Source organism: Antechinus flavipes, chromosome 3 (assembly GCF_016432865.1).
Source record: "Antechinus flavipes isolate AdamAnt ecotype Samford, QLD, Australia chromosome 3, AdamAnt_v2, whole genome shotgun sequence".
Lineage (NCBI taxonomy): Eukaryota > Metazoa > Chordata > Mammalia > Dasyuromorphia > Dasyuridae > Antechinus > Antechinus flavipes.
Window position 1 is genome coordinate 601,097,605 of NC_067400.1, and position 13,344 is coordinate 601,110,948.

The following is a 13,344-nucleotide window of genomic DNA, read 5'->3' on the forward strand; positions in this document are numbered from 1 at the left end:
TTTCTTGGCTTTGCTTCCCTTGCTGTGCCTGGGGATCTTCTCTGTATTGGTCACAGTCGCCATTTCTTCCTACAAAGTAATGTTCCTTTCCATTCCTGAAGCACAGTTTGTTTAGCTATTTCCTGATTGGTGGGCATCTACTTTGTTTCTTATTTTGTATTATAATGAGGTGGCGAGGGAGGAGGCAACCCATTTTTCAGGTGAGAAAACTGAGACCCAAAGTGCTTGTACAACTTCTTAAAGGTCATAGGCTACTGGACTTGGAGTAAAAGACCCTTTGCCTCCTTATTGCCTGTGTAACTTTGGGGAAGTCTCCCAATCTTATTGGGAGCATCTGGTTAGTATTTGCAAAAGGCGAATTTTGGACTAGTTGGCTGATCTCTAGGATCCCCCCCAGCCCTAAAGCTGTGCTCTTCCAACCAAAGCTAATGAGCAGCACCCCTAACCCAGTGCTCACTGTCAGGGGATCTCACCTTCTCGAAGGAAATCTGTGTGTGGGACTTGATTAGAGAAAGTGAGACTGTACAAAGAATATTTTCGGGTCTTGCTTCAAAGTTAGCTTCTATGCAGGAAGTCTCCTTGGTTTCGGCTTAGCCTTTACCTGTCCTTGCAGCCCCGGCGTTGTCTCCCTCCTGTCTGTGGATAAAGGAACACATGTCATTTAGGAGGTCAGGCGTCTCTCCAGTGAAGTTATAGGAACAGATGTGTTGAGCCATTCAGTCAGATCGCATATTCTGAAGCCCAATTTTGATTCTGTCAGTCTTGGTGAATAATGAAAACTCAGCGCGAGGGCTAAATGGTGTCAGTGTGTTTTAAAGATGAAAGCATTAAGACAGAGAATGTTTAGATGATTTATTAATCTGTTTATCCCGTCATGGAGAAAAACTGTCAAATGCAGATAAGTGACAAAGCCGGGTGAATAGAAGCCTCATCTAGTCTGTCACAAGTGGCCATCTCTTTGCAGATAATTTGCTGAGCTTGATTTGAATTTTTCTAATCGGGTAATTCCAATTGATGAATAGAAATTTGTTCTCTGATTTTATTTAATTACTTTCCCAGCATAGCTGCCTTGGACTCAAGCACTTGTTTACAGTTATTGCTAAGCTGTCTTGATAAATAATTATATTTTTTGTTCACCTTCTGGAATCCTATCTTAGTTGGATACAGTTAATGTGAACATTAACAGTGGGTGAACTAAACTTGCATGAAAGATTACACCCCTCTGGTTTGAGTCTTTAGGACTTGCATTTCCCTTGACGCGAGGTAAATGGAATAAAAAGACAATAAATAGAAGTTAAAGTATTACCTTTGAGTCTTCACTGTTGTGATGAATTTTGTTATTATAGTAATTAAAGATTGTTCATTCCTAAACACACACACACACACACACACACACACACACTCCCCAAAATGGTTTTGATTATTATCTAGTTTTGAAATAGTGAACTTGCAGGGCCATGTCTTCCAAGTTCTTGTAAATCCTTTAGCAAAATGCAATATGCTTTTATGCTTGATAAATGTTTATTGAAAGGATGAAGTGTTTTTCTCAGTAATAAAGCAGCACTCAGGTACATGAAAAGCTTTTTTTTTTTTTTAAAGTAAGGTTTTATGCAAACCGACAGAAAATTCAGAACCCAATTCCCTTGTCAATAAAACTCTTTCTACCTTTCTAGACATTTTCCAGCAGCTTCACTGGGTCCCATCTTCCTTCGGGGCCAGAATAGTCCTTGTGATTCACAGTATCAGCCAAATGTTAGGACCAGATTAATCTTCAGTGCACGTTAGCATTTTTTTTAATCTTGGCCATCAAAATTTACAGAATATATCTTTAAATATGAAATCTAATGGAGGGGTCATTTGAGATAAATGACGGAGGGAATTTGTTTTTTGTTGCAAAATAATTGTTTTCTATCATCGATGAAAGGCAAAAACATATAATCGTAAATCTGGAGTTGCTGAAAACCGCTGGGCCCAAGCATTCTGACGGAGCCATTTCAAGGTGACCTCTAGGCTAGGGGATTATTATTGTTCCGTATCTGGAGTTTAGAGCGTTTGCATTTGTTTTACTGCGGGAGGGAGAGTATGTGGTGTTTGTAAAACTGATATGCGGAGGTATAAATATAAAAGGTGCAATGATGACTGGCTTACCTTTCGAGTGGGCCTCTTTAACGGTTCCTGAGCCTTTGGAAACAGAAACATAATTCTCTCTTAGTCCAACCACCTGTCAGCAGTAAGTGGTCATTATTTCATCATTTTGCAATAAAAGATAATAGAATAACGATTTATATCTCATGGCTGATGTTTTAATGCGTCTCTCTGTTATCCCTTGCTGACAGTCTGTGATTACAGTAAACGTTTTCTTAGTGACACCATGGTAATGACTCGTTAATAGAAGGATTATTCCAAGTTTAAATCAAATGGTAGGAAGGCTGGCCTCTGTCCCTGCCGGATCTTTGTCTTTGTGAGCGTCTTCTGGGGGCGATTGGGGGCTGAGTCAGGGAGGGCTGCGCCGACCGCCTCATTGTCCTCCAGCATTGACTTTGTGCTCCATGGAACGTTCGGGTTCTATCGCTGCAGCTCCACCTTCCATCTGACACTCATGTGGACTCTGATTTCCCTGGTGTTTAGCAAACCCAATCGGCTGAACCAAGTTTCCATCTTCTGTGCCTGTGACATTTATTAGTTTTAAATAAAAAGAAGTAAATTTAATTTGGAGAAATAGAAAAGCTGTAACAGGATGAAGGTACTTTCATTCCCATGTGGGAATGTGCACATCGAGAGATGAGAAAACAAAAATGTGGATACATCTCCATCAGCCTCACGCTGTCTGTTCAAATACAGACATCCCTGCGGTTGTCAGGCAGATGAGGGGAGAGAGTACACGATGGGAGATGTACCTCCTTGTCTGACGACTTGAAACAAAAGTGATCCCGTCACAGGAATGATAAAGTAACTTGCATTCTCTAGAAAAACCTCATTTAATAACATAAATTTCAAGATGGTTCTCTGTCTATCTCTGTCTGTTTCCCTCTTTGCAAAACATTTTATATGTGAAGAAGCCTTTTTAATTAATTAGTCTAGAAAAATAGAATCATAGAGCTGGAAGGAACCTTCCAGAGAGATGATGTAGGTTAACCTCCTTTCATTTTGAAGAAACCAAGGCCCAGATTAATTTAGTAGAAGTCACAAAGTTGGCCAGTGACATGGCTTGGGGGAGAATTAGTTCTCATCTCAGCCCTATATTCCTCTTCCCTGAACCACACTGTGTCTTCTATTAATATTATTTAATGTTTTCACTTTTGTACAGTTTTATAGCATCTTATAAAATTCATATGATATTGGAATTTCAGAATGGAATTTTTACAATCTGAGCCACATAATGTTGGGTACATTAAATTATTTCAATAAATTTCTTTGCAATTGAATAAGTTATTTTGAATACACACACACACACACACACACACACACATGCACACACATATATGGTGGGAAGGGAATGTGGGGATTGCTTTTTATATAATCCTTGTTGGCCATAAGTCACTAGAATAAAGGACCTCTCTGTGCTCTTTCCATTATGTTCTTTAATGTGATAATGATATATATCACAGAATTCCACTTGTAATTATCCCCTTGAAATGTGTTTGTTGAGCCTTGGGATATTTCAGTGGGATTTTTTTTTTTTTCCAAGTAAAAACCTAATGCTTCAACAGGAGAATGAAGTATTGTTCTGATGGGGAAACCCATTGTACCCTTCTGGGTTCTGACAAAATATCCCATAAAAAAGAAAGCTGATATATTTAATGGGTTGCCTTTATTCTTTTGCAATTGGGACAGGGTTGTGGAAAGGGATATAGTAGGAATTCATGACTTTTATTTTTTTTAATTATTAAAGCTGTTTATTTTCAAAACATATGCATAGATAATTTTCAACATTTGCCCTTGCAAAAATTTGTGTTTCAGATTTTTTCTCTCCCTTCTCCCCCTCCCACCCCCAAATTGGCAAGTAAATCAATATATCTATATATTTTTTATATTTTTTTATTTGCAAAGCATATGCATGGGTAATTTTTCCAACATTGATCCTTACAAAACTTTTTGTTCCAAATTTTCTCCATCTTCCCCCCCCCAGCTGGCAGGTAGTCCAATACATGTTAAATATGTTGAAATACAGGTTAAATCCAATATATGGATACATATTTATACAATTATCTTGCTGCACAAGAAAAATCAGATCAAGAAGGAAGGAAAAGAAAAACTGAGAAAGAAAATAAAATGTAAGCAAATAACAAGAGAGAGTGAGAATAATATGTTTAAACCATTATATGTTAAACATGTACAATTCTTCAATACATATTTCTATAAATATCAGGAAAAAATGAGAAAGAAAACAAAATACAAGCAAACAACAAACAGAGTCAGAATGTTATGTTGTGAACCACACTCAGTTTCCACAGTCTGCTCTCTGGGTACATATGGCTCTCTTCACCACAAGATCATTGGACCCGGCCTGGAATTCATGACTTTTAGCAACATTTAGAGGAAAATATTCTTTGGGACAAAATTGAAATATTTCTAGTCCCTGCTGGCCATTGGTGATGTGTTACAAAGAGCCTCCTGGATCTGGATTTGGGAATCTCCATTCGCCTCCTGTCTTTCCTGGATGTGTGATGTTAGATTTCCTCATCGGCAAAATGGGTGTAGTAATAAACCTGCCAGGATTTTGGTGAAGATCAAGTGAGATAATAATTATAAAACCGTGTTTGGACCTTAAAGTACAATCTAAATACTGGCTTTTGTGTGCTTTGTGAGCCGTAGCTGGATGATCCAGACATTGACATTTCATTCCTATGTTTCAGCCAGTGTATTTCCACACGTCTCTAAGTCACCCAAGTATCATTGCGGTAGTGGAAGTTGTTGCTGAAGGCAAGAAACAGGATGGGAGCCTGCAGACGATAGCCTGTGGCTTTGGGATTCTGCGCCTCTTCAGCACCAAGCCAGAAGCTACGGATTCTCCTGCCCAGGACAGACGGTAGCTGTTCTAACTCTGTATACAGCCCGCTAGAACCTGAGCATGGCAGGCGTGACCAGGGCTGCTTCTGGGGAGACCAGAGGCCCCTCATTTCCCAGCCCAGGACAGATGGTAGCTGTTCTAGCTCTTCATGTAGCCCACTAGGGTCTGAGCATGGCAGGCGTGACCAGAGGCTTCTGAGTCCATGAGCACTGATGGACGGGGGGCTGGGTGGTGTGGTGACACTGGCTCACTGTCCTAGGCAGACCTGTGCAGGTCTGACAAGCCTCACCCCATATAGACACAAGGAGGATTTGGACCCAGATTTTCCTGTGCCCCCAAGTTCAGCCCGCTGTCTAGCACCCCTTAAGAAAGCATTGTAAATGGAAAAGAGATACTATGTGCCCTCTGCTTCTTTGAGAAGAAATAGGCTTGGGTGGGGATAAGGGAAAGACCCTAAAACTCAAAAATCTTAAAAACAAATATAAAAAAAATTGTTTTGAATGTAAGTAGGGAAAAATGTTAAATAAAGAAAAGTCTTTAAAGAGAAGAAATAGGCTTGATTTATGTTGACTGCTAGAGGAATACAATGGTTGTTGTCTTGGTTCTCTTTTCTAGGCTGAAACTCTATCATGGCACTCCCAGAGCCCTCCTGCATCCGCTTCTTGAGGACCCCGTTGAACGTAAGGACCAAAATGCCAGAATGATTTTCCAAGATTTTTGGTGGGTCTTCCCTCGGCCTCAGGGATTCCCACAGAGCTTCCCTAGAGCACTGTCCCTGCTTAGGCCTTCTTGGAATCGGTCTCAACATGAGCTGTCAGGTCTTGAGCCCAAGCTCCAAGAATTTGGGGGTTGGATGTTGGAGCCTCTTCAGCCCTCTGCTCCTCCCTTCCCCCCCTCTCTCCCCCCCTCCCCCCCTGGAAATGAAGGCTTGGGTTCCTCAGAGCCTGAAAGCTGAGGGACGTGCCTCAGGCTCTCCCTCTGGGTCCCTTAGCATCTGTCTTTAGAGCATCTGAGGTAGGTCTCTGGCAGGAACAGGGAGAGCTTGTTGCTGGGACAGCAAGCCCCCTCCCTGCACCTGCTGCTAGCAGGACAGAACTTAGCAGGAGAGCGAGGGGTTTGGGGTCAGCCTGGGAGACGCCAAGCAGGCAGGGAAGTTTGGAGCAGGCTCAGAGCAGCAGCCTCCGGCGCCTTCACACCCAAACTGTATTTCTCAGCACAGACTCTGTTTTGTTTGTGAGACCCATCTGTGGGAACTCAGCCGGTAACTTTGGCAGGGATGTGGTGATGAGAGAAAGTTGGAGAGCTAGAGGCTAGTCTGCATCCATTAAATACGGCCCAACAGTCAGGTAAAGTGAGGGAGAGATTTACTTGGACTAAATATCAGCTTTTAGATGATTTCCACGTTGAATTAAATTAGCAAATTGCCAACTTTTCTCCTGAAAGCCCCTTAAAATCAGGCATTTTGACAGCTCATTCCTTCTGGTGGTGCATTTATTCAGCATTCAGGATCCTCAGGCATTATTCAGATGCATGTCAGGAAACAAATATGTAAAATAGAAAGGAAAAAACAATCCTATTAATTAATTCATCCTAAAGAAATGTCAGAGATGTGGGTGATTGGGGGATAGTCCAAAGAAGGGCCAAGGGACAAGAGAAACATCTGGTTTGCTTTAGAATTTGAGGAGAAGTATGAATGAACTTGCTTTAGAATTTGAGAAGTATGAATGAACTTAATAACTGGACCCTCCTATACTTGCTAACTCCTATTAGAATGTGAGCTCACTGAGAGACCTTTCCACCCAGGAAGGGCTTCATGAATGCTGGAAAAACTGACTTATTCCTTCATTCCTCCATATGAAGGGTTCAGGAAGAATAGGGCAAATCCATACTTGTCACTGGAGTCAGTCAATTGATCTAAGAGCATTTGTTAAGGATCCATACAATTTGACCAGGAATGTTTCCTCATGTGAGATAAAGGAGTTTTGTATTAGATTATTTCTTAGGTCCCTCCTGAATAAAAACATTCTGGGTTCTAAGGGCCCTCCTATCTTGGACATCCCACATTCTAAGGGCCCTCCCAGTCCCAGCTCTGCCATCCTTTGTTCCAAGGGTCCTCCCAGCTCTTACATCTTGGGTTCTAAGGACCTCCCAGCTCTGACATCCCATGTTCTAAGGGCCCTATTAGCTCTGACATCCTAGGTTTTAAGGGCCCTCCCAGTTCTGACATCCTGGGTTCTAAGAGCTCCCAGTTCTGACATTCTAGGTTCTAAAGGCCCTCCCAGCTCTGACATCCTGGGTTCTAAGAGCCCTCCCAGTTCTGACATTCTAGGTTCTAAAGGCCCTCCCATCTCTGACATCCTGGGTTCTAAGAGCCCTCCCAGTTTTGACATTCTAGGTTCTAAAGGCCCTTCCAGCTCTGACATCCTGGGTTCTAAGGGCTCTCCCAGCTCTGACCTCCCAGGTTCTAAGAGCCCTCCCAGATCTAACATCCTGGGTTCTAAGGGCCCTCCCAGCTCTTGACAGCCTGGGTTCTAGAGCCCCCCCACTTGGACATTTCCTAGTGGATGCTGGGTAGCCAGTCCTCTCCTTTGGGCATGGTATTTTAGAGGGAGTGGGTGACTTCTGGTTCTGTGTCGATGCTGATTTTCTGGGACAATGTTGTTTCTCTCTTTTCTAGAAAGCAAATACATGACGCTCATCGAGAACTGCTGCATTCTCTATACCCTGAAGTTCCATCATTTTCTTGATGCCGTGTTCCACCTTCTTCCCGAGAACTTCCTGGTGTCTGGTTCACAGAAAATCCCCGGTTTACTGCCAGCACATGGAGAGACAAGTAAGGACTTCTCGAATTATCTTGACTTTGGGGGAGTCTTACATTTTCTGGCCAGGCCCCTGCCAGACAGTCCTCGGGAGTGTGGCAGCAGCAGGGTCCGGTGTAGACTCAGGCCACATGTTGTGGGGCGGTTCGTTTTGCTCAGAAGCCCCACAATGCTTTTATCACCATCCTTGGAGAATGTTATGTTTAACCAGTGGCTTTCACAATGTGTATATTTCCTGAACAGCAAGGTGTCCCCCCAGGACAGCTGCCTAGTGGCTATATACCAGGGGGTGAGTGAATGGGGACTGGGCTGGTCTGGCCTTGGACAGTAGACCCGGGCTCTTGCTGGGCTGTGTGTGGAGCCCGCCCGGCTCAGGAGAACCTGCTGTAGCTCATGCTCCCCTGGAATAACCTTCCAGCACCTCGAGGACAAGCTGGAATAGGTCTTTTGGAGAGATACTTATATTTATTATTAAAATATATTTTCACATCTGATTCTTGTTTCCTTCCTTTAGAATAGAGCTGGTTTTTGGGTGTACCAGGACAGGCTCATAGAGGGAAGCTGAGGCTGAGGGGGTCACTTGAGTTTAGGAGTTCTAAGCTGTAATGGGCTAACCTAAGTTTAACTTGAACCTGGGTAGTAGGGAATACTGGGATGTCAAAAACGGGTTGGAAGCAGAGTGGATCCAAGGTCCTTTGCCAGTGGGACCATGTGATGTGACCTTGTCCTGATAACCTGTGTGAGACAGGAAGAATCGGGCTTTGAAAAAAGATAGGATGTAGAGAACCAGTACGTGTACTTGGGAGGGAGCACAAGGTGGGCAATGGAAAGAAAACAGACTGTGTGAGACTCGAGTTCAAACCCTACCCTGATTACTTGTGTGTGTGAGACTACTGGAAAATCATTTTACCTCTTTTGGTCTCAGTTTCCACCTCAGCAAAATGAGGGGATTGAATCAGATGGGGTGCTGTTCACTTCTTGATATACGCTTGTGAGTCTGGGCACTGGCTGGTTTTAAGACATTTCAAATATAATCTGTCCTGATTGGCCAGTGGTGGAGGGCATCTCTGAGTGATCTTCCTGCCCTTGTTTGGTAGTCCCTTTGAGATTCAGAGCTGTATGTGGTTGATTTCCCACTAATGGGGAGCAGCCACAGCCTTTTCTCATTAATTCATTGGGCTTTGCTGCATGGTGCTCTCCAAGGACTTCTCCTTTGTTGGTCTTTCCCACCACTAGATTTCTGCTTTCTGACACCAACTTGGGCTGCTCACCTGACTCTATTTTGTAGAATCCAGGGGAAAATTTTGAAGCATCCCTGTTGTGAGGAGTGATGGGAATTTATAAACTTTGTTTCTCTTGCTGGATGATGGCTTTAGCAATCATTTATTAAGTATATACTTTGTATCAAGGTGCTGTTCTTGGTACTGAAGACATAAAGACAAATGGGAAGGCACTGTAGTGTCATAGAATCCTGGGTCTAGAACTGAAGTAGACATGTATACAAAAAGTTTACCTTATAGATAAAAAAGTAAGTTTTGGCTAGTTGGCTCAATGGATAGAGCACCAGGTCTGGAGTCAAGAAGAGCTGAGTTCAAATCCAGCCAGAGACACCTACTAGCTGTGTGATCCTGAGTGAGTCACTCCACTCTGCCCTTAAGGAACTTACATTCTATAGGAAAAGGCAAAGTAGCATCACAGGACCCTAGAGCTCAAGTGGACATGTATACAAAAGATATACCTTATAGATAAAAGGATCAAGATCAAGAAGAGTTGAGTTCAAATCCCAGTCAGAGCTGACCTGGACAAATCATTGTACTCTGTTTACCTCAGTTTCCCCATCTGTAAAATGAGCTGGAGAAGGAAATGGTAAACCAGTATCTCTGCTAAAAAAAAAAAAAAAACATTAGAGGCATGGAGAATCAGGCATGACTGAAATTATTGAACAATAACAATATTAGCAGCTTGGGCTACAGCATAGGGAAAGACAAGACTCATCCTGGTCAGTTGAGGAGAGAGAAAGCTCTAACCATTAAGGACATAAGGATAAACTTCTTGTGAGTAGTGGCCCTTGGCTCGCCCCTTGAAGGATGCTGGATTTTCCAAGAGGTGGAGAGAGCATTCTAAGCAGGTAGGGCATGTGAGGTGAGAAGTTTGCCTTGTTTGGGGAAGAACAAGGAAGCAGCTCATCTGGCTGAAGCTTAATCCAGGGAAGGAGAGTCCCATGACGTAAATTTGGGAAGGTAGGCCGAAGCTAGATCATAGGAGTCAGCGTAGTGAGGGAGCACAGGGGTGGAGAAAGTTGATTCTGGGTCTGTGATCGGCTTAGGATGGTCAGGTGTGGCACATATCAGTTCAGAATGGGAGCAAGAGTTTGAAGACAATTGGAAAGATGGGCAGGTTGTGGCTGATGAGATGCTGGCTCTTGTCTGTAGCTGATGGGCTACAGATGTCCGTGGTTGAAGGCATTAATGGAGGAGAGATTTTGGTTGGATTAAGTTTGGTTTTGGTTTGAAATGGTGGGCTTTGTCTAGGGACCCATGACTCCCAGGTGCTTGTGAAATTTGCTGAAGAGACAAATGACGAATCAGATGGCAGCTGATTCTCTGTAAACGAGACCAATTTTATCTTTCATTTAACTCACCCAGACAGGAGCTCAAGACTTTGATTGTTCTTCTGTCATAAATAATGGGACTTCACATGTTAGAGATATTTGTGATTGGCTTGTATGTTCCCTGAGTTCTTTGCTTTCTAAATTTAACAGAAAGTAGAGGAGGAATTCATTATAAAAAAAAAGGATGCCTTTGAGTCATTAACCTGACAGTTAATAGAACCTGAGTTCTAATCCAAGCACTAAATATTAAATGACTCTGTGACCTTAGCCATGACCTTCTTCTTGTCTTAGCTTGTTATTGGAAAAATAAGGTTAACTTTGATTACATAAGATGCTTGAGAAATGCAATTCTGAGTCATTGCGTTTTTGGATAGAAATACCAAGAAACTATCAACACAGTTGCTTTTAAATCCTTTTATGCATTCGATTTCTTACTTGTTCAGGCGGAATGGTTTTTGGGTTTGTTAATGTCCTTCCCTCTGACATGACAGTGGATATCGCTAATGCTGGAGGGAAAAGGGATATCAAATAGTTAAAATTTTGGCCCTTCAGTGCCATTCCTTTGGTGGTGAAGAAAAAGCTTAAGTACAACAATGAATCCCTACAATTCCTTCTTTGACATATTAGATTTCTAATATGTTACCGGGTGGGTATTTGGGGCTTGAATTATAGAAAGACGCACATGTTTTGGATCTCTTCCCTTAGCTCATTGTGTTGTAAGTTAATATTTTCAGAAGCTTCAATCCATGTACATTTGCCCTCCTCTGGTGACGTGGCCCATCAGTCACTGAGGCACTTAAGTCTGCAAAATGTAAAGAAAGAAAATACAATTTATGTTGTTGTTGTTGTTGTTTAAAAACAAATGATCAGGGAAGACAACAGATGAACATGAATGACTTCTAGCCATTAGAGGTCTATGCTGACTCTACAAAGGAAAAAGCGATGAAACCTCCTCTGAGAAATAAAGGATGGAAACCCATTTTTGCATAAGTTCCCCTGATAATCATTTGGGGAAAGAATTCTTTCTGCTCAGCCTTCACTTATGTGGAGTGGAACTGGTAGGCACATATAAAATATGACTTGCGGGCTTATGGGTATTGGGTCTGCATCTGACAATTGTTATTATCTCTATTATAAATTTAGTCTATGAACTTTTGGGCTCCTGTGTATTCTTCCTGAAATGAAAGAGAGCCTTGTTGCTGTCTCCCATTTTATAGCACTGAAAAACCCTAGGTGGGTGAGAGCTGGTACTTTGCATTCTTAGTATTTTTCATTTGTTTAATTTGGTGAGTTGTTGTCTTTGTCTATACTGGCTGCCACATTGGGGATTAACTAGTCATTCATTTTATGAGGTGCCAGATGACAAGCATGTTGAATTTTTCATCGGCTCCTAGCCTGACCGTGACAGGAAATTGACAAAGTGCTCCATTTGAGTAACTTTGACCTTCTGTACCAGAAACGAGACAGCGACCCATCAAATGGACTCTTAAAAACCAGTCCATTCATTAGAGTCGCCACTCTTTTCCCCTTCATAAGCAAATATACATCATTTAGTCATCTCTTTCTAGTGTAGCCAGAAGTTTGTGTCAGATTGGAGTTCTCATATTAAGTAGTTCTTTTTCATTTAAAAAACAGCATCAAAAATAACTTCACTGGAATTCCTAGAAGTATTAGTTACCCTAGCCTGGAAAGATTACAGCTCAGTTAAACTCTGTAGTAGATCCCATTTATAGACCACCGATTTAACATAGTCTTCCTTACAGTTCTTGATTCAGGAACTTTTTGGTCACGTTTTATGAGACAACATTTATTGTTGTCCAACAGACACCTTTGTGGATTCTGTTACTGCTTCACATAACATTCAGGTTATTTTATTTTATGTGGTAATCTTGGGATAAATGAAACAAGGAAAGAAGTGAGACTGGAGAAATAGTCTTGTCTTTTATGGGGAACACTTTGGGCAACCTAGTACTTTCTGTGTCCTCAGAACTCTCATTTTTTTCTGGTGGCACTGTACAGTTATGAAATCAGTGGAGAGATATGGTCCTTGATAGCCCATGATCCCCTGAAGGAGACAGCACGGACACGAATACTCACGAGTTCATAGTCCTTATGTAAGAAATGCTTACTAAAGGGTGACTGGCAGAGCCCCTGAATTGCAGGATGCATGACTGTGCTTGTAAGCTGTGAGAGATTGCGCAGGTGGGAAGATTGGAAGACTGAGTGAGTGATACAATTATCGGGATGATGGGAGAGCCAGGTGAGGAAGGCACTTCTCAGCACACTCCATGGAGAGCGCATTCTTCCTTTTATCTTGGTGCTGAAAGGGGTAAAGTTACTAAGATGCATTTAATGGCCATACATGCCTCAGAATGATTCAGGTTGGAAATGAAAAAGGTCTTTTTAGAATAGTTGCAGTTTTATATACATGTGTTTAGAGATTTAAGAAAAATAAACTTTAGGGCTTCTTTCTGATACTATTTCTTTGGGTTGCTTTGTCACCAAACAAACAAACAAACAAAAAAAAAAAAACCCTTAGTTCATTGTGTTACCTTTCCTCACAGAGCATTAATGTTATGAATTTAAACAGTTAAGAGTTTCCTTCTCCTGACGCATAATTCAAAGAGAGAGAGAGGCCTACAGTGTGTAAAACAGATTTCAAATTGACTGTTTTGTGGCAGTTTGGCCAGCTTGCTGATCAGCCAGTGGCTCCCTGTGGCCTATGAGGGAAAATCTGGACCCTTCTTCCTGACATTCATGTCTCTATGGCAAGTAGGATTGGCAGCTAGGATTGGCACAGTACATAGAGGGCTGGACACAGTGAAGAAGACCTGAGTTTTAAATCTGGCCTAGCTGTGTGACCCTGGGCAAGTCACTTCACTCTGTCTCAGTTTCCTCATCTG

The 13,344-nt window shown here is 42.1% G+C and overlaps 1 protein-coding gene across 4 annotated transcripts in view; it reads left to right on the forward strand.

Moving 5' to 3' along the window:
- The window catches only part of NPHP4 (nephrocystin 4), a 162,430-nt gene that overhangs the window by 34,437 nt on the left and 114,649 nt on the right, over positions 1-13,344 (forward strand). For all 4 annotated transcript variants that reach the window (XM_051988713.1, XM_051988711.1, XM_051988710.1 and 1 more), the window contains 3 exons: positions 4,857-5,029; positions 5,627-5,691; positions 7,689-7,844. In XM_051988713.1, the coding sequence (XP_051844673.1) occupies positions 4,857-5,029; positions 5,627-5,691; positions 7,689-7,844 (394 nt within the window). The remainder of the gene's footprint in view (positions 1-4,856; positions 5,030-5,626; positions 5,692-7,688; positions 7,845-13,344) is intronic.